The following is a 27,224-nucleotide window of genomic DNA, read 5'->3' as shown; positions in this document are numbered from 1 at the left end:
GTGCTTGTTGTATGAGTTGGCTACAGAGGTCTGGTAATGTGAAAAAGGCCCCCTGGTGGGCACATTCCCTCTCCTACTTCCCTCACCCGACACGGACTCAGAGCCAATCCACTTCTGCAGTATGCAGCAGTTGATCCACACACTCATAGTAAGACTACTGATAATAAGAAGATCATCTAAGACCATTGGACTCACCTTTCTCTTTCCATTGCAGTCATCTGATGTACAGTGCGTCTAACGCAAGTGAGTTCTTGGCGGATCATATTATATAGAAACTGTGTTACTATTATTATTATTATTGCGGTGTTAGCCGACTGAAAGTTGTATGTCCGGTGTATACATTGCTACATATCAGCATTCGTTCTGCCATAATTCATGAGCATCTTGTTAGTTTGGGAAGTGATGTTACATGTACTGATAATGTGTAGTAATGTATCCGCGGTGTGTTAACCCGCTTGTTAAAGCGCTCGTTGACGCGCTCGTTAAGTAGTAGCTCCCGTCAAGGCACGGAGCTAAGGGCTAACTTAGCTATGTGACTCTTAGCATGACATGCGTGTCTGCCACCTATAGATGGCACTGTTTGATCACATATTTCCTTTTGATGTACTGTTGTAGCAGCAGACATTACGGTTTGGATTGTTATATATTAATCACTGTTGCTATATTGCCTCCATATAAGTCTTTACTGCATTTTGTGATTATACGATATTACTAGAGAAGGGGGTAAATGCATACCTATTAATTCTCAATATTCTTATGTTCATTATGCAGAACCACTTAACCATCAGACTGTGGAGGATTGTGGATGTTTGCAAATAAACCTCTGAAACAAGACATCGTTGTGATTCTTATCGATCACCTGCAGCGGGTTCTTCAGCTATATCCATCCAGCCTATAGTTAAGCAGGGAACCTGCATCTCCCTCACAAAGTGGTCCTTCGAGCCGGATAACTTAGAGCCTACTGCAGTCCAGGATGTCCGATTCAGCAGAGAAGGAGTCTGGTAACCGTGTCAGGAGGCAGATATCCCTCCCCGGCTACCTCAAGGATTATGTCTTATCTGACGAGTCAAGACCAGTATCATCACATCCTGCCCCACATCATCCCCAACCTGAGGAAGAGGAGGAGGAGGAAGAAGAGGTTAGGAGTCTGACTGCAGTACGCACTGCATCACCAGTCAGTCAGGAGGGTTACCAGCCTGTACCATGGTTGCCACCTGATAACTGGAAGGAAGAGTGTGAGAGACTTCAACAAGCACAGGAGAGTTTACTTGCATCCATGCAGGAACTACAACTGCAGAATGCAGAGTTGAAAGCTCAAAAACAGCGCAGTGATGCCGATCAGGAGCAGTGTCAGCGAGCGAGTGCGGATGATGTAGAGAATCATCGGAGGGTCCAGCCCAGCGGAGGCAACATGCCCAGGTGCGAGCCATCCAACCCCGCTACAGTAGAGGCGGTGCAGCCACATCCGCATTCACTCTCCTCATCTGCCAGGTATCCCGGGCAAGAGCCAGTACCTCGCCTGGTGCACTACCATCATCGCCTTACAGACCGGGATGCCTACTCAGACCAATACACCCTTCAAGCAAGAAGGTACGAACCAACCCCTGATAGAGCACCCCATAGAGACACTTACCTTGAGCCAGCACGCAGCATGCCCCGTGCACAGCCCACTGCTCGTGAGTACACAGTTGAACCACGCTATGCACCCGAGTACAGATACACATCAGAGCATTGTCGCTCCAGAGGGCGCCATTATTCCCCAGAATGGAGCCAGAGCCGACCGACATCTCAACACCCTTACTACACCGCCGCGGGTGCCTATGCATCAGAGAGGGAGAGAGGCCCTCCTGCGTGGCACACCCCCAGCCATGACACTTGGACGCCTGCAGGTGGCCAGGAGAGGACATATCGGGGACCTGCTCCTACTATCCCAGAGTTCACCCATCCTAACCCCAGAGACTTTGCCCGACTGAGGGTTGCCCTCGATAATATACTGCCACAGGATGCCACCGAACGGTTTAAGTTTCAAATACTGACGGATCATCTGAAACTTGAAGAAGCTTTACTTATTGCTGACTCTTATAGCAACTCTCATTACCCCTTCACAGATACCATGGCAGCTTTGAACCAGCAGTATGGACAACCACATCAGCTGGCTCTTCAGCGCATCGCAGAGCTAATGGACGGCCCCAATATAAACAGTGGTGACATCAAAGCGTTCAGAATGTTTGCCCTGCGGGTCCGATCACTGGTTAGCATGCTGGATCAACTCGGGGATAAAGGAAGAGTGGAACTGGATTGTGGCTCTCATGTTTCCCGCCTGCTAGGTAAACTGCCTCACGATCTGCGATCCAGTTTCAGACGTTTCATCCACCCTCTACGAATCCCCATTCCCACCTTACTGGATTTGGCGGATTGGTTGGAATACGAACTCCAGGTTCAGGAAGACATGTCACAGTATAGCGGCTCCAGGAGAGACACCAACTCGAAAGGCAGAGACATGAGGAGGGGAGGTAAGACACCAGCTAAAACATCCATCCTCATGATTGGCGCAGCCCCCAAACCACAAGCTGAGAGATCACCAGAAGTAGCACCACAGCAAGCCCCCAAGAAGTTCTGCCCATTCTGTGAGAACAACAGGCACTCACTCAATAACTGTGCTAACTTCAAGCTTCTCAATACCACTCAGAAACGTACCTGGGTGCAAGATAACAACCGCTGTTGGCGCTGCGGCAGAAACCACCGTGCAGCGGAGTGTGATTTGAAGATGTGTTGCAAAACCTGTAATAATCGTCACCTCCTTGCCCTACATGAGCTCAACGAAAGACACCCAGGACCGGTGGATAGAGATAACAAGAAGGCTGAGCAAACAAAACCACAATCGAGCAAGCCAACAATCACGAGCGGAGCAGAAGAGGTGCTATACATAGGAAAACCACCCATGGGACCCCGTGTCCTGCTCAAGGTGTGCAAAGTAGTGCTCAGGAACGGAGATAAGAACCTAGAGACTTATGCCATATTAGACGACGGCTCCGAGCGCACCCTGCTTCTCCACTCAGCGGCCCAGCAGTTGGGTCTTGAAGGTCAAACAGAAGATCTACCTCTGCGTACAGTGAGGCAGGAGCTTCAAGTGCTTCACGGGGCGGCTGTCTCCTTCAGTGTCTCGCCATCCAGCTCTCCAAGACAGGTATTCAACATACATGGAGCCTTCACCGCACCAAGCCTAGGCCTGGGAGAACATGCCTACCCAATCAAAGCCCTGCGGCGGAAATTCAGTCATCTGAGAAATCTTCCCCTACAGCAGTTTGGGAGCACTCACCCTGTTCTGCTCATAGGCTCTGACCATCCCCACTTGATAACCCCTCTTGAACCTGTGCGCTCCGGTCCACCTGGAGCTCCAGTTGCTATCAGAACCCGCCTGGGATGGACCCTCCAGGGTCCGACCCGCGGACTTAAGCAGTACCTCTCGGAGCAATACTGTCTTCTCACAACTTATGGAGATCCACCAGCAGACCTCTATCAACAAGTTGAAAGGTTGTGGCAGATGGATGTGCTCCCCTGGCGGAGTGAGAAGGCCAGCATGAGATCACGACAGGATCAGGAGGCCATCAAATGCTTAGATGGCAAAACTCAGCGAATAGAAGTGGATGGCATCTACCGCTATGCCACCCCCCTCCTCCGCGTCCACAACTTCCCACGGCTAAGTGCACCAAAGGAAGCTGTTCTCCCCCTGCTTAGAAGCACAGAAAGGAGGCTCACCAAAGATCCAGAGCTAGCCGCAGCCTTCATAACAGAGATACAGAGGTTAGAGCAAGCAGGTTACGTTGTGAAGTTGGAGCCTGGGGCAGAGGACACACCCACCAGCTGGTACATCCCCCACCACATGGTGGTACATAATGGGAAGCCTCGTGTGGTCTTCAACTGCTCTTTTCAGTTCCAGGGGATGGACCTCAACAAACTCCTCCTCCCGGGACCAACACTGGGATCCCCTCTGCTTGCTGTTCTCCTACGCTTCAGGGAACATGCTGTGGCCTTCAGCAGTGACATACGTGGCATGTTCCATCAAGTCAGACTCCTTCCAGAAGACCAGCCTCTCCTCCGCTTTCTCTGGAGAGGGGTCAAACGGGAGGAACCCCCTGCCATATACGAATGGAGAGTACTCCCCTTCGGTACGACCTGCAGCCCCTGCTGCGCCACGTATGCCTTGCAGAAACACACCATTGATCACACCCTGCCCGGAGATGCTGTACGGGATTCAGTGTTGAAGTATTTCTATGTAGACAATTGTCTACAGAGCGTGGCTTCAGAAGCAGAGGCTAAAGCTCTGATAGACCAACTACAAGTGCTGCTGGCAGATGGAGGCTTCGAGCTAAGGCAATGGGCTACTAACCGCCCTGACATCATCCAGCATCTCCCCTCAGAGATAAGGTCAGTCAGCGCAGAAAAGTGGATTTCCCAGGGACAGCTGGACCAGCAGGAATCTGCTCTAGGTCTCCAATGGCACTGTCATTCAGATACACTCTCCTACAAGTCACGGGCCGTGAGAGCTGATAAAACCACCATGCGCTCTATCTACAAAATCCTAGCCAGTCAGTACGACCCCCTGGGCCTTCTGGTACCCTATACTACGAGAGCCAAGGTCCTTATCCAACATCTGTGGGACAAGAAAAGGGATTGGGATGACCCAGACTTACCAGAGCACCTCCTACACGCATGGAAGGAATGGGAAGCTGAGCTATCTCACTTGCAGGACATCACCCTGCCCAGGTGCTACACCACCCCTGCGTTGGACTCTGCCACCAGTCAGCGTGAAGTCCACGTTTTCTGTGATGCATCAGAGCAGGCATATGGCTCTGTAGCCTACATCAGGACGGAAGGCACAGGTGGGGAGGTCGAGGTGGCATTCCTCACTGCGCGGTCAAGGGTGGCTCCAAAGAAGCAGCAGTCTATCCCACGTCTGGAGTTGTGTGCTGCTCTGACAGGAGCTCAAGTCGCTAAACTCCTCAAAACAGAATCAACACTGCCCATACAACATGTTGTATTATGGACTGACTCCACCACCGTACTCACCTGGCTGACGTCCGACTCATGTCGCTATAAAGTGTTCGTGGGAACCAGGGTGGCGGAAATCCAGGACCTCACAGCTGGTGACACTTGGCGTTACGTGGAGTCAGCCATGAACCCTGCAGATGACATCACACGGGGAAAGCCCCTCTCTGCATTAACCACAAACAGCCGATGGAGGTGCGGACCCCCCTTTCTACTGCTAAGCCCATGTCAGTGGCCTGAAACCCCGCAGCTACAGACAACTTCAGACTACAGTGAGGAAATGAGGAAACCAGTCCTCTGTGGACTTACCTTTACACCACCGGTACCTGACGCCACTCAGTACACCACCTTTAGAGACCTCCTAACCGCCACCACACAATCCTTACACGGGGCGGCTCAAGACCCGCTAACAGCTGAGGAATACTGTAAGGCTGAGACCTCCCTCCTTCAAGAGGTGCAGAAAGACTGTTTCCCTACAGACCTAGTTCAGCTGAAGTCTAAAAAGCCAGTCCTAAGCAGCAGCCGTCTCCTCACTCTGGCCCCTGAACTCGATGCAGCTAATGGCCTTATCCGTGTAGGAGGCCGCCTACGTCACAGCGACCAGCTCGACCCAGAGGCTATCCATCCAGTTGTGCTTGACGCCAAACACCCAGTCACACAGCTGATCATAAAAGACTTTGATGAGAAGCTTAACCATCCCGGTGCAGAAAGAGTTTTCGCAGAGATCCGGCGGAAGTATTGGATTCCACGTGGCAGAGAGGCCGTTAGACGACTTCAGCGAGGCTGCATTGAGTGTCAGAGATGGCGCTGCAAACCTGTAATCCCCAAGATGGCCGACCTACCCCCAGGAAGGCTACGCCTGCATAAGCCTGCCTTCTATTCTACAGGAGTTGATTGTTTCGGCCCATACCCCATAAAAATAGGCAGAAGAAGTGAAAAACGATGGGGGATACTATTCAAGTGCCTGACCACTAGGGCGGTGCATATAGATGTCCTGGCCAGTCTGGACACAGACTCATTCCTTATGGCCCTGAGAAGGTTCATGGCACGAAGGGGCAAGCCATTCGAACTGCTCTCGGATCAGGGCACTAACTTTCGAGGAGGTGAGCGGGAAATGAGAGAGGCTTTCGGAGCCCTTCAACCAGAACTACAAGCGAAGCTTGCCCCCCAGCAGATCCAATGGAGGTTCAACCCACCAAACGCCCCACACTTTGGTGGCATATGGGAGCGAGAGATACGCTCAGTGAAACAAGCCCTGCAGGTCATCCTTGGAACACAGCCAGTGACAGAAGAAGTGCTGAGGACACTCTTCATTGAGGTCGAAGGAATCCTCAACTCGAAGCCCTTAGGCTACATATCCTCAGACATTGCTGACGCTGACCCAGTTACACCTAACTCCCTACTCATTGGGAGGCCAGATGCGTCGCTCCCACAGGTTGTGTATTCTGAATCGGAGCTTCTGGGCAGAAAACGCTGGCGACATAGCCAGCTCCTGGCAGACCATTTTTGGAAGAATTTCAAAAAATTCTACCTCCCCAGCCTTCAGGCGCGCCAAAAATGGCATACCGACAAGCCAGACCTGCACCTTGGCAAGGCAGTCATGATTATGGACCCTCAGTCACCTCGCTCACTGTGGCCGATTGGAACAGTTACCAGCCTCACCCCTGGACGTGACAACAAGGTGAGGTCGGCTGAGGTCAAGGTGGGCGATCGTATTTATACACGTCCAGTTGCAAGACTTATCCAACTCCCTTTATTGCCGGACTAACCATGACAATTGAATCAATCATAGCCCTGGACTTTTGATTTGAAGAACTGGGCCTTTTGTGATTGCTTCAGATCTCCGCTGGATATCTGGGGGCGGCTGTGAAAAAGGCCCCCTGGTGGGCACATTCCCTCTCCTACTTCCCTCACCCGACACGGACTCAGAGCCAATCCACTTCTGCAGTATGCAGCAGTTGATCCACACACTCATAGTAAGACTACTGATAATAAGAAGATCATCTAAGACCATTGGACTCACCTTTCTCTTTCCATTGCAGTCATCTGATGTACAGTGCGTCTAACGCAAGTGAGTTCTTGGCGGATCATATTATATAGAAACTGTGTTACTATTATTATTATTATTGCGGTGTTAGCCGACTGAAAGTTGTATGTCCGGTGTATACATTGCTACATATCAGCATTCGTTCTGCCATAATTCATGAGCATCTTGTTAGTTTGGGAAGTGATGTTACATGTACTGATAATGTGTAGTAATGTATCCGCGGTGTGTTAACCCGCTTGTTAAAGCGCTCGTTGACGCGCTCGTTAAGTAGTAGCTCCCGTCAAGGCACGGAGCTAAGGGCTAACTTAGCTATGTGACTCTTAGCATGACATGCGTGTCTGCCACCTATAGATGGCACTGTTTGATCACATATTTCCTTTTGATGTACTGTTGTAGCAGCAGACATTACGGTTTGGATTGTTATATATTAATCACTGTTGCTATATTGCCTCCATATAAGTCTTTACTGCATTTTGTGATTATACGATATTACTAGAGAAGGGGGTAAATGCATACCTATTAATTCTCAATATTCTTATGTTCATTATGCAGAACCACTTAACCATCAGACTGTGGAGGATTGTGGATGTTTGCAAATAAACCTCTGAAACAAGACATCGTTGTGATTCTTATCGATCACCTGCAGCGGGTTCTTCAGCTATATCCATCCAGCCTATAGTTAAGCAGGGAACCTGCATCTCCCTCACAGGTAATGTACTTTTTTTTAACTCTTCACTCACATAGCCCCCCCCCCCCCCCCCCATTTTTAACAAATAAAACGAAAATAAATGAAAAACAAACAACAAATATGTCACAATTTGACAGAAAAATTGGTCCAAAACTGTCTGTAGGGCTAGACACTACAGGAACTAAGTTAGAAAATGTGTTTTTTTTTTCTTTTGTTATCCAGGTGAACTGAGCCTTTATAGCAGACAGTGTAGGGAGACCTCAGTGATGAAGCCTGAATCTGTAACACTGAAGCTTCACCACTGGAGGGCAGTAAAACATCAGAGATACTGAATCACAACCCTGAGACAACATTTTACCATCCATCACTGATTGTTTACACACATTTAAATTTACTTTTAGTACTTTTCACTTTTTATGATTGAGTTGCATCTTAATATGTTTACACTTGACATTAAATTCATTAATCATTACAGTTAGAGGTTCAGTTTCAGAAGCATTGATTGTTCACATTGGTGACCTTGTTGTACAGTAGTTGAACAAACTCACACAGTCGAGGTGTCGAAGTATGAAAATGATTCAGTCAGTGATCTACAGCTGTCACTAACAAATATGGACTGTTATACTGAAAACGCTTCATACTCAGTAAACTGCCACATATTCTGCTTCACTGAGTGACCCCAAAGAGTTTAAATGCACTGAAAAGAAGATAAACAGCTGAAATGGCAATTGAGGTCTTCTTCAATACAAACTGTGTCTGTGCATCTTCATTTTAGCAACATCACAAAATCATAATAAAGTATGTTACTGTGACAAGTTTCCTCCTTAACTCGAGGGAAAGTAAGAAATAAATCAGCACAAAAGAACAGATTTAAATTTTATTTGTCTTAATAAGGGAAATACATTCGGATCCTGAAAAATAATTAAAAATATTCATTTAAAGCTGAGACTTTCTGTCAGCCACTGCAATACCTGGATAATGTGACATTCAGCAAAGTGTGATAGAACTGAGATTATGTTTGATGTGTGAAAAAACTGCACAGTGCAATGAGCTAATTGATATTCCTCAAAATGATATGTTACAGCATGTACACATTTAACAGTTTGCATTACAGCTCTAATCCTAAATATCTGTAATATAACTAAAAATAAGCTTGCATTAGTTCAGACAGAACACTCAGTAAATTATAAATCAGTTGAGTCACACACACCACCTGATATTCAACTGATTTAAACAATCAATCATGTTTGACACGTCGACATGATTCAGTTCAAGCTGCCATCAGCACATTCTTCTCAAAGCTTCTGCTACATGCTGTTACTGACTGTCTGTGCTGCTCACTTCTACCTGCTGCTGCTGCTGCTGAAAACTGAACATGAAAATGTCCACATGGTCCTCTACAGCCTCTCTCTCTCTCCACTCTCATATTTCACTGTTTTACTACTTTCTGTTTCCATCAGGTGAGTCCAGCCTCTGGTTCAACTGCATCAGAACAAAATCACATGACATTTAGATGAGGTACATCTCATAACTGTAACTATGAATCTGAGGTCAGCCTGTTTTTTACCTTTCATGAGGCTCCAACATGACTGGATTTTATTCCAGGTCTTCCTGCTCCTCTGTGTCTTCTGTCTGTGCTCCAGTGACGACCTACAAGTCTGAGACGTCCTCATACACAGGACAAGAGTCCAACTGATGGGGGGAGATGTCAGTACAATTAGCCTCATTCATGCAATTTGCATACTGTTACAGTTAAAATATTTTAATTATAATGCTTAAAGTATTACTGGATTCTAATCAGAAAGCTTTTGTTGAAATTGAGTCTCTTTAGAATTTCATGTTGACATTATAAACGTGTTTGCTTGCATTCATGAGCCAAATGATCATAACTGTATTTTAGGGTAAATTCTGTCAATAAGGTTTCTCTCTCTCACCTCTATAGTCTCTACAGGTTCATTCAGGTCAGTGGTGGAGCTCAGAGTTTTCTTCTTCCTGGATTGAATCCAACAAAATCAAGAAATATTTAACTAAAAGAAATTCATATTTTAAAAGCTTTGCAAGTGTTTTCATGAGAAAAAACAAAAACAAATGTTTTCTTAATTGTTTTACCTCGTCCACAGAATCAATAGAAGAAGAGGAATCAGCATCAGGACCACCAGAATCAACCTGATGATGTTCATTATAAATACTGAATTCCCTAAAAATTGAGACCAACAGAAAGAAGATAAACCTCTTCAATGAGTTTTGACCTCTTGTGCAGTATACGGTCTTCGTAGTCGTTGTCTGTCTGTGTGTGTGCCTGTGTGCGTGTGTGTGTGAAATTCAATGAGTATAACTTACATTTCACAGAGGGAAGGTTTGAACCATCTGGAGGACATACTAAAAAATGTAACAAAATTTCAATTAGGCTCTATCTTGATAAATCGACCACAGATTCTACGGTAAAAATTATCACCTAAAAACATCTTAAAACTATAATCCTTGACAGAACAACAGTATTTTGAAAGAGTTTTTCTCCTCTTCCATTGCGTCTAATGTGTTTGTAAAATTAGTCAATGTCAGAGCCCTACAGCAGAGAAGGATCAGCCAATGAGCATGCCGGTCCAACACACTGGCCAAAAGTCATTCTGCTGAAAAACACTATTATAAAATAAAAGTCAGTTCTGTAAAACACCATTATGAAAGAAACTATTATGCAATGAACTATGTTATCGTGAAAATAATGAAGATTAAATTATGATAAGATTTCATAATAATGAACTTATTTATTAATTAAAAATGTAGGATATTAATTGTCTCCAAAGTTCTGTTGTTCATTGCTGTGAGTGCACACTAACAACTACAATAAGGTTAATCATATGAATTCTGCAAGTAAAAGTAAAGACACGATGTAAGCAGCTGCAGTGAGCAAACTCTCCTCTCTTCCTGCAGCTTCCTGAGCACAGATGGTGGTGTGTGATGAACCATAAATGTCAAATAGGCCAGTAGAGGGCGCTGTTTTAAAATACATTAAATTCCTCACATCACTCTTGGAATTTACCTCATTTAAGACAAGAGTTATACCTTTCTAGATACAAAATACATAGAAAAACAGTCTCCAACAAGCTGGAGGTTTAACTCATCCAGTGTGTCCACAGTTTTACTCACATGTGCTATAAGTCAGAGTCACTGAACTGCCCTCCTCTATCTCACCAGAGGGACTCACAGACACAGAGGGAAGCTTTGGAGCATCTGGAAGACATTCACTGATTGATTATTACCAGTTGTATATAAAACATTAATAATTATGTGTAGTAGCATCTGAAAATTGATTTGTCATAGTAACGATCTCTGACAGTGTCGTAAATCTTGTTTTCAATAAATAATTGAAAATGAATGAAACTGCCTCTCTAACATTTAGATTAGCTGCTATTGATTTTTACAAGCTGAATAAATACTGCATTTCATCCGTTTTTTTGCTCGACACAAAAAACTTTTCTGCTCTTCTCTTCAGCTAAGATTGGAGCAGGCAAATATTGAAGTGAAAACAATAAGAAACAAAACAGATAAAAGACAAAACAGAGTAAAGTGAGGTAGTGGTTCAAGTTAAGTTAATCGTATGGTTACAAAATTCTGGTGGTATTTACATCAAATTATGTAAAAGATTGTTAGCAAAAACTTTTCTGTGGCTTACATCGTTCAAATAATTATTTATTATATTAAGAAAAGGCAATTTCACTCACTCTTTACATCAATAAAGATGTATTCAGATGGCCTCTTCCCCATCCTGCTCTCAGCTGTACAGTAATACTCTCCAGAGTCAGAGGACTGGATGGAGCTGAAGACAAGCTGTGGTTCTTTACTGAGAGGTTGAAGGTCTGGATTTACATTCTTCTTGTACCAGGTGTATTTAGCTGCTGGTTTATCAGTGCTACAGGTCAGAGTCACTGAACTGCCCTCAATGATTTCACCAGAGGGACTCACTGACACTGAAGGCATCTTATATGCATCTGAAGGAGAAAAAAAATCATGTTTAAACCTTACGATCGAATAATATTCATGCAGCTGTACAGTGCTGACATCATAACCTGACACTGATCACTGTTACTCTGCTGATTATGCTCATGTTTGTGGAATAAACTCACACAGTGACGGAGAGGAGAACATCTCATGTCCTTTCAAAGCACAGGAATAGCTGTCTGCAGGATAAAAATAGCCTGAATAAAAAGGAGATGGTTGTTCCTTTAGCATCTGTCCATTCTTGTACCAGACGTAGGAGGGACGATCATCTAGATGACAACTGCTGTTACACTTCAGCTCACATGTACCGGTTTTACAGGCTGTTGCTCCGATCACCTGCACCTGGAGATCTGGATATGTGAATAGAAATAGAAATGCTGTAAAACATAAACACAAACATTCACAGTAGTGTTTCCAAGGTATTTAAAGTTTGGAATTAAATGAGTCCTCCAAGGAAAATGTTACCTGTGACAGTCAAAGTGACTCCAGGTGAACCAGCATATTTCCCTTCTGGTTGGTTTGTTGTGAACATGAACTTGTACTCAGCTGAGTCTCTCTCTCTCAGGTCTGTGATTCTCAGAGTGCAGTCGTTCTTATCACAGTGATACTGCACACGACCTGCGTACTCTGAGTCTGTTCTCAGATCCACAGGTTCATAATTACTCAATTTAGTAAACCAGATTGTTTCCATAACTGTGGTAGTAGTGCTCTTTATCCAGCGTGGGTATCTGTATGTGCAGTGTATGTCCACTGTTGATCCTTTTAAGGCACAGATGTGAGTAGAAGTGTAAGTCACTCCCCAGTCATTCTGACCCTGAACCACTGTAACACAGAGCACATCAGAAACAACAATCAGACTTATAACGGATGGTTACGGATGTAACCGTGGTTCTATGAATAAAGGTCAACACGCCACCGTATGGGTCACTCTCTCCGAGGGTGAGCTGTTTTAGGAGACAATGTAGCAAATTAACACCTCCGCCCAGCGGGCGCAATCAGAGCCTATTAATACAGCTGTGCGATCACCTGCTCACTCTCTTTTTCTCGACTGAGGCCGAACTAGCCTTCTGAATGACAGAGCAAGCTGGCGTGTTGACCTTTATTCATAGAACCACGGTTACATCCGTAACCATCCGTTCTATTTCATATCCGGTCAACACGCCACCGTATGGGTCAACAGTATAGCAAATAAGGTCAGGCAGGAGGTGTAGTGAGGCAAAAACACTCAGGACAACCAGTTCACAGATCAGAACACATTTTTATTGAGAATGAATAATCTCCAGGTTTGTGGTTCCAGGTTTGTGGCACAATAGCCAAAGGCCGACGAAGGCCACCTGCTGTGAACGAAAACACTTTCCATTGAAAAGGAAAAAGGTCCCCAAACAGAACATCCTTAATAAATGAACACAACCACCGGGTGAATATCAACCCTGAAGCCATGGTCCAGCATGGCAGGGACCACAAATCTCACAGGCCTGCTTGCAGAACAGCAGAGGCCATGGATGAAGCAACATTTAGCCTGTAGAACCTTGCAAAGGTCCCAGAAGAGGCCCAACCAGCCGCTGCACAAATGTCTTCCAAGGGAGCCCCCTTGAAGAGCGCCCAAGAGGTAGCCATCCCTCTGGTGGAGTGGGCCACCACCCCTCTAGGTGGAGGGACCCCAGCACTATCATAGGCCAGAGCTACGGCCTGGACAACCCAGCGGGCCAAACGCTGCTTGGATAGAGCTTGGCCCACCTTAGCACCCCCATAACAGACAAAGAGCTGATCAGTCTGTCTAACGGGGCTTGTACGGGCGATGTACAGCCTCAGGGCCCGGACTGGACAGACCAAGTGTAACCAGGCCTCCTCCATAGATGCCTGGGGAGGAGGATGGAAGGGCTCCAGAACCAAGGGCCTTAAAACAAAAGACCGAGGGAGCACCTTAGGTAAGAAGGCTGGATTTGGCAGGAGAGAGATGGCAGAGCCCTCTTCTCCCAACCTCAAAGAAGACAGATGCACAGACAGGGCATGTAGTTCAGAGACCCGCTTTGCTGAGGCCAGGGCAAGAAGAGAAACCGTCTTGAGGGAAAGAAGCTCCAGCCCCAAACTGGTCAAAGGCTCAAAAGGAGACTCCGACAGAGCCTGCAACACCACCTGCAAATCCCATGATGGGACCATGTGGGACCGTGGTGGCCGGATACGCCTAGCCCCCCTCAAAACAGGCTAATAAGGGGCTGCGAGCCCATTGTCCTACCCTCAATAGGGATGTGACGGTCAGATACAGCCGCCACATAGCCCCGTAAGGTGGACTCTGTCAATCCTTTCTCCAACAGGGACTGCAAAAATAAGAGGACTGCCCATGTCCCACAAGAGACTGGGTCCCAGCCCTTCTCCGCACACCACTGGCAAAACCGTTTCCATTTGCCAGCATAAAGCACCCTGGTAGAGGGAGCTCTGGCTGCCTGCAGGGTAGCCATAACCGCAGGACTCAAACTGCTGAGCGGCTCCCCTCTAGAGGCCAGACATGCAGCCTGTAAATCCCCGGATTCTGGTGCCAGAGCTGTCCTTGAGCCTGTGACAGCATGTCCGGTCTGACTGGGAGGCACCATGGGGTTCCCGCCAGCAGCCTCTGCAAAGTTGCCATCCATGGTTGATGTGGCCAATCTGGGGCCACAAGCAGAACCCTGGCCTCCATCATCCCCACCCTAGCCAGAACGGCTGGTACGAGGGGAAAGGGAGGAAATGCATACAGCAGGCCCTGGGGCCACTGGCCCACAAGGGCGTCAACCCCCAATGTTCCCGGTGGACCTGCTATGGAGTACCATAGTGGGCAATGGGTGGTCTCCCGTGAGGCAAAGAGGTCCACCTGGGCCTCTCTGAAGCGAGACCAAATGGCTTCCACAATCTGCGGATGAAGCCGCCATTCCCCTGGCCTGGGGCCGCCCCTGGACAGGAGGTCTGCTGCCACGTTCACTGCCCCTGGCAAGTAGATGGCCTTCAGGGACACACCCTGTGCATGAGCCCAGAGGAGGAGCTTGTGTGCCAAGTCGTGCAGGGACCCCGACCGCAGTCCGTCCTGCCGGTTAATGTAAGCGACCACAGTTGAATTGTCGGTCCGAACCAACACATGCTTCCCCCGAATTGCAGGAAGGAAATACACCAAGGCTCGATACACTGCCTCCAGTTCGAGCAGGTTGATGTGAGCCCCTCTCCAAAAGGGACCCCACAGGCCCCGGACCGGGTGGGTCTCCCATAGGGCCCCCCAGCCTTCTTTTGAGGCGTCGGTAGTTATGGTCACCCTTGAGCGCACCGGCCCCAGCGGAACTCCCTCCCTGAGGCCTAGGGCTGTGGTCCACCATGCAAGTGCTGGAAGGCAAATTGCAGACACCAGGATAGCCCTCAGGCCATCCTCGTGGGGGCACACTCTGTGCCTGGCAAGCCAACGCTGCAGTGGCCGCATGTGAAGCAACCCCAGGGGCACCACCTGGGACGCCGCTGCCATGAGGCCCAACAGCCTCCGGCCACACTTTACTAAGATGTGCTTGCCCACAGTCAACTGTGACAAGCTGTCCATCAGCACCGCTGTCCTCTTCAAGGTGAGGACAGCTCTCATTAAGGTCGAATCCAGAACCAAACCCAGATACTCCACCCTCCTTGACGGAACAAGGCAACTCTTCTCCCTGTTCAAGGCCAGCCCCAGGTTCTTGAGGTGGTTCAACACTGTCAAGGTGTCGAGCCGGGCCTGACGCTCTGACGGGGAGCACACCAGCCAATCGTCCAGGTAATTCAAAATAGGAATGCCCTGGAGAGGTGCCAGCGCTGCCTCCATGCACTTTGTGAAGGTGCGAGGAGACAAGGACAGGCCGAACGGGAGGACGGCGTCCTCGTATGCGGTGCCTCGAAAGAAGAAACGGAGGTACTTCCTGTGACCTCTGTGAATAGGAATGTGGAAGTACGCATCGCGCAGATCCACCGCAGTGAACCAGTCTCCATGCCTTATAGCTGACAGAAGGCGTGACAGATGAAGCATATGGAAGGGCAGGCGTTTTTAGAAAACAATTGAACCCCTTCAGGTTCAAGATAGGACGGAGGCCACCGTCCTTTTTCTGAACCAAGAAGTAGGTTGAACAAAACCGTTGGTGCATCTCGCCACTGGGGACGGGTGTTATTGCCCCCTTCTTCAGAAGGGCCAAAACCTCTGTCACAAGGGACTGACAATCTGCCCTGTCGCTGAGGAGGGTAGGAACAATGCCGGGAACCGGCGGTGATCTGGTTCCGAACTGGAGTCTATATCCTGACTCCAGTGTATTCAGTACCCAAGGACACCGAGTACACTGGCGCCAGTGAGCAAGGTGCTGAGGAGTGAAGCGTAAAGCCGGAGGCTGACAACAGTCAGCGCCGGCCACCAGCTGACCCCGGTCTGGCACCCCTACAACCAGCGTTTCCACTGCGGTTATAGCGAAAGGAACGCTGGCGAGCCGGGCCGCCCCGGACTGGGAACCCCTGGGCAGCAGACTGCGGCGCCCTGGAGGCTGCAGAGCTGACTTGAAAGGATCCACGACCCCAACGCAAGCGTGAGGCCGGCACATCCCTCACAGAGCGCGTCAGCTCCCTCGCCCTACGAGACTGCTCCAAGGCCGTCTCACAGGGTGGACCAAAGACCTCTCCTGGCCCCACTGGAGCTGCCAGCACAGCAATACAATCCTGGTCGGACAGATTGGATTGTGACAGCCAGACTTGGCGGCGTGCCTGGACCATGGAGGCCATTGATTGGCCAAGGGCTTGGGCATACGCACTGGTGCCCCACAGCAACATGTCTGCCAGACGGAGCATCTCCGTCATCTCATCACTCAGGGCTGCTGAAGCCAAATCCTGCAGCAGACCCTCCAAATAAAGCAGCAACAAAGAATTGGTGCACGCCAGCCTGGCCGCCAACACTGAGGCATCATAAGCTCTGTGGAGCTGGTTATCAGTGGCCCTGCAGCGCCTGTTAGGGTGATTGGCATCCCGGCCAGCCCTTGCCATAGCTCCTGCCAACATAGCAAAGGTGGCCCCAACTCGGGGGGACGTGGCCACCCCATGTGTTTCAGCCCCTGCAATGTTAGCCAGCTGGGTCCTCGGAAGGGCTGCAGAACTAGGAGCCCCCCAAGAGGACCGAAGCTCAGACATAAAATCAGGAAGGACAGGGAGCCCGACTGACCTGCGTCGCCGTGAGCCCCTGTCAAACACTGAAGCAGCTGGAGGCGGAGCTTGGCAGACCAGCTGTGCATGTGCTGCAGCCCTTGTAATCACAGCCTTATCAGAAGGGTCCATCGGCTCAGGCTCCGAAGCCTGTGAAGAGCCATCCCCAAAATCTAAGAGCGACTGGACATCCTCCTCGAACTGGGGGTCGTGCAGACCCTCCAAACTGTCAGAGGCTGCGATAGAAAGCACATCTGGATCTTTATCCCAGACATCAGGAGGTGGCCTGCCCATGCCAGGCCGCCCTGCAGGACGCTGAGCATGAACAAGCCCCTGCAGGGTATTCTGCATAGCCTCCACCTGCAGCTGCAGCTGTTCAATCTCCGCCTCCGAACGCTTCCTCTTCCGCGTGCGCCGCTGACCGGCGAGCGGCCGATCACGCGCCTCTGTGTCCGGCTCATTCTCCGCCCGCAGACCAGCCTGGCCCAGGGCAATGGCTGGAGAGGGAAAAACCTCGCAGTCGCCTTCCTGTGACATGGTCTGGCAAGCCAAGACTGCCACTCGGACGTAGCGGAAAGACACAGGCGACAGGTGTGGATAAAAGCCTCAGGTAGCGTACAACCTCCCGGCCGCAGCGGCTCCTCCCAGCTCCAAAAACAATCAGTACTCAGTCAGTACAGGTAGTACTCACCTGGCCGAAGACCACAACAGTAACCCAGCCACGTGAGGTAGCGTTTTCCCTCACGGGAAAAGAGGCTCCCCGCAGCGCCACACTATTCCAGACAAAAACTCCAAAGATCCGCACACTCTTCCTTACTGCGAGCAACAAGCTGTTCCTGCAGGAAGAAGGCAGATAAGTACGGATATTGATAAGCCACATAAAATGTCTCAGTGTGAACAAATACTCACGCACTCCAGGAGGAGAAAAAGAGAGTGAGCAGGTGATCGCACAGCTGTATTAATAGGCTCTGATTGCGCCCGCTGGGCGGAGGTGTTAATTTGCTACATTGTCTCCTAAAACAGCTCACCCTCGGAGAGAGTGACCCATACGGTGGCGTGTTGACCGGATATGAAATAGAACATCAGTTCATAATGAGTTAATCAGACACTAAGATAAAATGTATATCATAGTGCTAACATGCTTTTGGTGGCAAGATAATCTGGACCAGTTTCAACATCTGCTGTAATGTGTCACAGAAGTTACTTATCATGCATCAGTCTAAGTATAACTGAGCTGAAGTGTAGTGCTTCATCAGGACTCATATTCTATCACTTTATGTTGGGACATTGAAATATTTGTTATTACATGTTTGATTTGGTTCATTAACTCTGGAGGATTTTATTGTTGTTCTCTTTGACAAAGGACTTCAAGAAAAATGGACGAAGAGCATATTTAAATTTTAAGAAGGAAACAGATTTGAGAGTCTTTTCATTTAAAATCAATAAAGAAAGATTATGCCAGCTAGACACCCTCATATCTATAATACAGGAGAACAAACAACACTGGGTGTGTAACGGCTTGCCAGTAGCAACTTCCATGTCTGTTGAGGTGAAGTTTTGACAATGATTTCACAAATATATCCTAAATTTGTTCTGTCCTATTAATAAATCAGAAACAATCTGTATAATAGCTGTAGTATCATGATGATTTATGCTTCCTTACACAAAAAGTTTATATTTCAGTCCATCTTTAATTTTGTAGCTGAAGACGGGATTAAGAAATTATATTAACATGTTTACAATCATGACCGTCATAATTACAGTCATACAGTCATACAGACTGTATGAGTGTAAATGTGAAGCAGGCAGGACTAAGAGAGCCTGATCAGCAAAACATTACACTGGTTAATGAAGCCTGAAAAAAGTTATCAGCTATGTGATATTTTTTTTACTTAGACTGTGTTTCACTCACATTTCACATTTATGGAGGTGTAATCAGATGTCCTCTTCCCCAGCCCGTTCTCAGCTATACAGTAATACCATCCAGAGTCAGAGGACTTTATGGACTTGAAGACAAGCTGTCGACCTCCTGAGATAAATTTAGGACCTCTACTCTTGTACCAGGTGTATTTAGCTGCTGGGTTAGCATCACTGCTACAGGTCAGAGTCACTGAACTGCCCTCCTTAATTTCACCAGAGGTACTCACTGACACAGAGGATGATTTTGGTGCATCTGTAGGAGAAAACAACATTTCTCACATTTAATCTCCAGATGAAGTTCAGTTTTTGCAGTGAAACATATTTAAATGGTTTATATTATTACAAACATATTATAATCTACATCTCCTGTTATGTTGTATGAGACTAACACGTGTGTGTGCATGTGTTTGTGTGTGTGTGTGTGTGAGAGAGAGAGAGAGAGAGAGAGAGAGAGAGAGAGAGAGAGAGAGAGAGAGTGAATATGTGAGTGTGCGAGAGGGTATGTGCATGCGTGTGTGTTACCGGGTGGCTGTGGCTCAGGAGGTGGAGCGATCGTCCACCAATTATATTTCATCAAACACATTATAATCTACATTTCCTGTTATGTTGTGTAACAGACTCGCACGTGTGTGTATGTTTGTCAGTGTGTGTGTGTGTGTGTGTGCGTGCTTGTGCATGTGTGTGACAGGGTGGCTGTGGGTCAGGAGGCACGAATTAAAAGATTGGCGGTTAACATTAAGTGTTAAAGTGCTTTGAGTGGTCATAACGAGTAGAAAAGCACTATATACTCATATTTACCATGGCTCTGATTGACAATTACGACTGTCTCTGCAGTAACACAGAGCAGGTTGTACTATATTGACAACAGTAGAGCTCAAAGAGAAAAACATGGTGCTAATAACAAGTGAGGCAGTGAGGTCACTCATACTAGAAATACATGAAGTCATTGTACAGTACTTTAGATAAAAGGCTTCACAAGATGCTGTTATGTTAGTGGAAGACTGTGAAGAAAACTCACAAACTGTAAGAGAGGGAAAATCCTCATATCCTGTAACAGCACATGAATAGCTGTCTCCATAATTGAAGTTCGATGAATAAGAATTAGAGTTTCCTCTATAAATCTCTTGTCCATTCTTGTACCAGATGAAGGAAGAACTATCAGATAGACGACAGCTGCTGTGACACTTCAGCTCTGCCTGGGTATAATATGAGGAGTGTGTTGATTGGATCACCTGCACCTGGATATCTGGATCTGTGAAGAAAGAACAGCAATATAACTTATGTTCATACACGCACAAACATTCATAATGACTTTTCAAAGAAATTAAACATACACTAAGTCTTCCAGTGAAAATGTTACCTGTGACAGTCAAAGTGACTCCAGGTGAACCAGTATATCTCTCTCCTGGTTGGTTTGTTGTGAACCTGAACTTGTACTCAGCTGAGTCTCTCTCTCTCAGGTTTGTGATTCTCAGAGTGCAGTCGTTCTTATCACAGTGATACTGCACACGACCTGCGTACTCTGAGTCTGTTCTCAGATCCACAGGTTTATTATTACTCCCTTTAAACCAGAATGTTTTACCAACTGCAGTATCAACATTATTTACTCTGGATGGGTATCTGTAGCTGCAGTTTATGTCCACTGTTGATCCTTTTAAGGCACAGATGTGAGTAGAAGTGTAAGTCACTCCCCAGTCATTCTGACCCTGTACCACTGTAACACAGAGCACATCAGAAACCACAATCAGATTTATAACAAGTTAAGAATCAGTGAATAAGACAAAGTGGATCATGGCACCAATATGATTTTATCTTCAGTTGTTATCATTCAAAGCTCCTCATTGTGCATCAATCTAACTAGAACTGAACTAGAATACAGTATTTTATCATTTGAGTATTATATGTTATCATTTGTTACTGCTAAGTGTTGCAGTTTACTCCATTCATTCTGCAAGTTTTTACTTTACAAACATAAAATTACATAAAAACACATTTAACTAATTTTGGGGGGTGATGCAGCAGATAAGTGATACATCAATGTTTTTTTCACCTCATTAAAACTCAGGAAGTAAAAAGGTAAATGAAAAAGGGGGAAAAGAATCATACAGAAAAAGTCTAACTATATTTCATGACTGTCATTATGTCAATTCTGAATTATGCCTGGATGAACACAGGCATAGAAAAGTACAAAGACATAGTTTTACACACTTTGTAGTTACAGTACAAAGAACTGTTTTAGATGCTGTTTACAGTGAATCTCTCTGCACTGAGACAGAACATCAGACAGACTGAAGGCGCAGTGACTGAACAAGAATGTATTGAAGCTGTGAACATTAATGTGGTTTTGCTGAACAGGATGAAAAGAAGACACTGAATCATCAGAGAGTCTGTGCTTGTCTAGTTTCCTCTTTGTTTGTTCTTTGGTCAAATTGCTGCTCAGCTAAGTGTGAAAACCAGTAAGAAATGCAACACTTGACGTGAAAAAAAAACTGTAAGCTGCTAAAATAAAATAGGTGTCAATAAGTTTTCTCATGGAGGGAAACCGTTATAGTTGTATCAGTTAAAACAGTTGTCCAACTCTACAGTGCAGAGTGCAGAAATTAACAGATTTAAAACATCAGGAGGAGATTAAAGTCGAAGTGCATTGCAGTACAATCATAGAACAGAAGAATAGAAGAAGAATATGCATGCATGTATAAAATAAAAGGTCACAACAATATAAAGAGCTGTCACGTGAAGACCACCGTGCATGCATGGACCATAATACATTCATTTGTTTGATGAAGTTACTAGAAATGTCCTGTGTCCCGTGCTACTTTGTTTTTATGCGTCAGTTATTTGTTTTAATATGCGCATTAGTTTATTTACAGCCGCTGCACGTCTCCTGTTCAAATGGATCAATTTGCCTCACTATGCTAAAATACAAAAAGCCAACTCTAAAATAAAACTTTAACTTATCCCAGGCTACATCATATGGCCTATTTCAATAAACACATTGCAGGATGAGAAGAGAAAAAGGAAATATACTGTTTTATTGATGCTGCTCAAATCCGCCTGTGGTACGTGGAATGATGATGATAGCAAAAATTAAAATTGTAAAAATAATAATAATAACAACAACAACACTTATAATAATAATAACCTCTTTAAGAGATTAAGGTTACACGTCAACATAAAATGGCATAATTTAGCCTATTCGTCACAAAGCAACCGGCGTGCTAATAATATAGATAATTATTTTGTAGAGATATTTTGGGTCCACACATGTTTGTGTAGCCTACTGTTTGTGTTTTTGTGTAGTTTGGCAGTGCTTTGCTATAATCAACCTGTCTGGAGATGGTGAGGCTCTCTTCGGTCAGTAGCTACCGGTGCTCGTACTGTTGGAAAGCAATTGACACGGAACAGAGGCCTCCATCCCCACATAATAATGTAGGCCTAATGCCTCCACCTCGTCCTAAATGAAAAACAACAACAACACCAACAAACAAACAAAACTTTACTGGGTTACTGGGCTTACGTTGCGCGTATCATGAACCAAACCAACCGAACAAGTGCCTCGAAACGTGACAAGCTTACCGAACGGGACGGATTTATCTCCACCCTACAGACAATTCACACTCATATTCATACCTACGGGCAATTTAGAGTCTCCAATTAACCTGACAAGTATATTTTTGGTCTTTGGGAGGAAGCCGGAGAGAACCCACGCAAGCAGGAGGAGAACATGCAAACTCCGCACAAAAGGCCCAAACCGGCAGGAGGGTTCAAACCTAAATCCCTCTTGCTGTGAGGCCACAATGCTATAACCACTGCACAACTGTGACGCCCAGAAAAAAAAGATAATCTAGGATATTTTTATTTACCTTTTTAAAAAAATCCCTTCATCCTTTTTTGAATATGTGTGCTAAATGTCCTACAGTGTAAATGTAAATATACAATAGCCTACCTGACACAGAGAGAAGGAAGACAACAAATCCACTCGCTGCTGCTGCTGCTGTCAAACTCATAGCTGCTCCTCTCATCGCTCTGTGAGGCTTCAGAGACAATAAAATACATCAAATAATGTAAACAACATGTAATAATCATATCAGTAAACTGTTCTACTTACAACAGAGAAGGATGTTGTCTGTTAAGATGCTAGTCCTCTGTGGTATGTGAGCAGAAGTCAGATATCAGGATGTTAAATGACAGTTCCGCGTGTAAAGAAATGCGTGACATATGTCACAGATGTGTGACAGTTGGTTTGATGCAGCTCCTCACACTTCTACTACATGCTGAGACACTGAATACACCACTATGAGTTCAAAGAGATGTAGTGCATCAGTATGGGAAGTAAGAAGTCACATGCTGAGCACAGTGTTTAATTTTAAGTATTAAGAAACAAGTATGAAGCAAAGTATATCCGAAAAATTATACAGAGATCGATGTGTGAATCAGATCATAACATGTTTTACATCAATAGTTGTGAACTCACGCATTCACAATCATTCTGACTGTAATACAGAGTACATCAGAAATCAGTTCTTCTGCTGTGTAAAGATGCACCGATGCAATCCACAGTTAATCTCTTTGACCTGTGAAACATGATACAGTTTAAATAAACAAGGAAAAGGCTGAATACTGAGGACACAAGAGAAAAAAAAGCTTTAAAAATGACATACCTAACTTTTGAGCTAAATGAATCCAAACCTGTCTGTAGGCCGGGACACCACAGGATGAAAGTGAGAAAATATGTTTCTTTTTGTATTCAGGTGAACTGATCCTTTAAAGCAGACAGTGGAGGAAGACCTCAGTGATGAAGCCTTAATCTGCAACACTGAAGCTTCACCACTAGAGATACTGGGTCAATGAATGAAAGCTGAAACTTTCTGCACACTGTCGCCCTCTGCAGCAGTGAGAGGGAACTGAAATCACGTGACCAACTACAGAGATGATGTGGAAGCTGGCTGTGTATTGTATATCAGCCACTGCAATACCTGGATAATGTGACATTCAGCAAAGTGTGATGGAAGAGATTATTTAAGGCCTTTGGTCACAAGGTTTGGGTAGTACAAGTTGTGCAGAAGATCACTCGGCCCGCTGGCGATCAGCATGTGGTGTTCACGTGATGCAGTGTTCTGCACCTATCAGGTCTCTGATCACCTGGCTGATCAATTGTTATTGCTGCTCACAGAGAGAGGACAGTGAGTATCGGAGCAGTGGAGCCGCCGCAGTTTGGAGTGCGCTATCGTAGTTGGGACTTTTTGTATTCACCTTGTTCATATTCCTTGTGTGCGTCCATGAGAGAGTAAGTAAACAGTTGTTTATTTGTTGTTGATGACGTGTGTTGATGTAGCGGTTTATTTATATCAATACTTTTAAGAGCACGTCTGGTTTATTAATGGTTGACAGCGGTGTCATAGTTAATTGTTTATTTCCTGTTGTCCAATCGGGATGATAAATAACTCACGGTGATTAAGGGACCGTCACTCAATTGTTTTCAGTGGTGTGCGTTTAATAATTGCATTATTTACTGTATCAATATTATCTTTATTGATATTATATATTGTGTGTTTTATGCCACATTTTATGTTTAATAATCATGCATATAATTCATTTCTGTTTATGTTTCTTTTAATTCTCTGTGTAGAAACCACGCAAAATACATCCAAGCACAAGATAAATAAATGAGTGGCATGGGCATAAGTGTGTGAGTCCTTGATTGACATTATCAGACAGCATCACAACTGTTCTGGCAGGACAGCCTGTGGAGATTGTGGACATAGAGAATCATTCCCTTCATTCAGATATCTTTATTCATCACCTCCTTTACATGGTCCTTCGAGCCGGATGTGCAGTTTCCACAGTTCAATCATGGCTTTTCCTGATAATGTCCGTGCACGCCGTGAAGTTCGTCAACCTCGTTATCTGGACGACTTCCTGGTGGATCTTCCAAGACGTCAATTACCTCAGTCACACACACTCCATGACCACTCCCACGAGGGAGAAATCAACCTTCACGAATCACCTAAGCTGCCTCATGATGGACTAACACCACGGAGCGCTGTTCCAGAGGTGGTTTTGTCAGCACTAAAAGAGATGAAAGAGGAGAATAACCAACTCAGGCAAGAGATGCAGAACCTCATCAGGGTCCTCACACCACGACCATCAGCTGCATCTCAGCCTCAAGCCTCAAGGTCCAATGCATTCACCTATAAGCACCGTCATCAGGCAGAGGACTATGGCTCCTTCTTAAAGGCTCCAGGTCTAGGTTGTACATCCACCTCCACTCTACCACATTATAGTGTCCAACCTATCAGCTATCCAGAGGATGACCTGCAGGATGTGCCCTGGCCAGAGCCATCTTCCTCAGCTCAATCCCATCCAAGCGATGATCCATTCCCTCCACCGCCACCGCCAGTGTCGTATCCTCCCGATGGCTGGGTGTCCACACCTGAGTATGTAGAGCCATATACCAGTCCTCGTAAACCACCTGCTCACCCTTATCATAAAACAGAGGATCAATATCAGTGGCCACCTGCAGACCAGAAGGAATGGAGGGGCTACAGTCAACCACGTTCTCCATCCCATCAGGAGACCATATATCGTGGACCAAAGCCTCAGATTCCATGCTTCACAGCAGAAGACCCTCGTCAGTTTGCACGCTTAAAGATATCGCTTGAGAATATCCTACCTGAAGATGCTACTGAGAGGTTCAAATATCAGATACTCGTTGATCACCTCAAGCTGGAAGACGCCCTCCTGATTGCGGACTCTTACAGCAATAGCAACCAACCTTATAGCAAGACCATGGCCTCTCTGACGGAGCTTTATGGCCAGCCTCACAAATTGGCTTTACAGCGCATCACTGAGGTCTTAGCTGAGCCTGCCATCAAGAGTGGTGACAGTAAAGGATTCCGTCTGTTTGCACTGAAGGTGAGGGCGCTAGTTGGGATGCTTGACCAGCTCGGTAGAGAGGGAAGAACAGAACTGGAGTGTGGGTCTCACATCTCCCGCTTGCTGTCCAAGCTGCCACACGACCTAAGAGCACAATTCAAGCGTTTCATTAACCCCCTTCGTACACCTATTCCTACATTGCTGGATTTCTCAGAGTGGTTAGAGTATGAAGTCCGTGTTCAAGATGATGACATACTGACTCATCAGCCCCAGTCGATGTCAGAGGGGCGGCCAGACCGGCCGAGAGGGTTTAAGCCCAAGCAGAAACCAGTAGCCAGCTCTACCACCGTTCTCTATGAACCTGCAAGAAAGGAACCAGAGCCTCCTTCACTGTTCAGAGCTCAAGTGAACAAACCAGATAAGCCCAAGAAGTATTGCCCCTTTTGTGATGATGTTCAGCACTATTTCAATCAGTGCACAGAATTCAAGAAACTCACGAAGGAGCAGAAAGTAACTTGGATCAAAACAGGCAAGCGGTGTTGGAGATGTGGAAGAGATCACCAAGCAGCACAGTGCTATCTCAAGGCCAAATGTCAACAATGTAACAAGACTCACCTGGAAGTATTACATGAGGTCAATTCATCTTCAACCGTCAGACCAGAGAGGCCAAGTCCAGAGTCGATTCAGCCAGTAACATACTACTTAGATCCAGCCTGGAGAAGTAGTTGCGTGCTGCTGAAGATGGTCAAAGTGTGCCTCTATAACGGCAAAAGGAGGATCGAAACATATGCTATCCTGGACGACGGGTCGGAAAGGACAATTCTCCTCCACAATGCTGCCAAAGAACTAGGACTCCAGGGACGGACTGAGAGTCTGGTACTGAGAACCATCCGTCAAGACACCAGAACTGTGCCAGGCAGGTCAGTGTCATTTTCAGTATCTGCTGCCTCTCATCCTCTGAAGCATTTCCGGATCCATAAAGCTTTCACAGCAACTGAGCTTGGCCTTTCAAGACATTCTCATCCCGTTGAAGCTCTCCAGAATACCTACCGTCACCTCAGAGGTCTCCCCCTCCACTCATTCAATCATGAACAGCCATTGTTGCTCATCGGATCAGACTATCCTCACCTTATCACCCCAGTTGAACCTGTGCATCTAGGACCACCAGGCGGACCAGCTGCACTGAAGACACGCCTTGGCTGGACACTTCAGGGGCCTGCTAAAGTTCTCATGCACCAGCCCTCCACTCCTCAGTGCCTGTTGACTAACATCTTATCTCCATCTGTAGAACTCCTGAGTCATGTGACTAAACTCTGGCAGATGGACGTTCTACCGTACCAGAACGATAAGCTCATCACACGATCAAAACAGGACACAGCAGCAATCAAAGCACTGGAAGATAAGATCACTAGAGTGGAGGTGGACGGTGTGCAAAGGTATGCAACCCCCCTGCTGTGGAAGGAAGATGCACCTCCTCTCCAT

At 46.4% G+C, this 27,224-nt stretch overlaps 1 protein-coding gene and 1 long non-coding RNA gene across 2 annotated transcripts in view; both read right to left on the bottom strand.

Annotated features, from left to right (window-relative positions):
• The window catches only part of LOC128365001 (B-cell receptor CD22-like), a 126,533-nt gene that overhangs the window by 29,619 nt on the left and 69,690 nt on the right, over positions 1-27,224 (bottom strand). The window contains exon 10 of the mRNA XM_053325619.1: positions 18,859-19,119. Coding sequence (XP_053181594.1) covers positions 18,859-19,119 — 261 coding nt within the window. The remainder of the gene's footprint in view (positions 1-18,858; positions 19,120-27,224) is intronic.
• Positions 9,750-10,154, bottom strand: LOC128372944 (uncharacterized). Its single transcript, XR_008322924.1, has 3 exons — positions 10,125-10,154; positions 9,894-9,981; positions 9,750-9,776 (listed from the first exon to the last, which is right to left on the bottom strand). It is a non-coding gene; the product is annotated as an uncharacterized LOC128372944 (long non-coding RNA).

The sequence above is a fragment of the Scomber japonicus genome, chromosome 2 (genome assembly GCF_027409825.1).
Source record: "Scomber japonicus isolate fScoJap1 chromosome 2, fScoJap1.pri, whole genome shotgun sequence".
NCBI classification, from domain to species: domain Eukaryota; kingdom Metazoa; phylum Chordata; class Actinopteri; order Scombriformes; family Scombridae; genus Scomber; species Scomber japonicus.
This window is presented reverse-complemented; position numbering and strand designations above follow the sequence as displayed.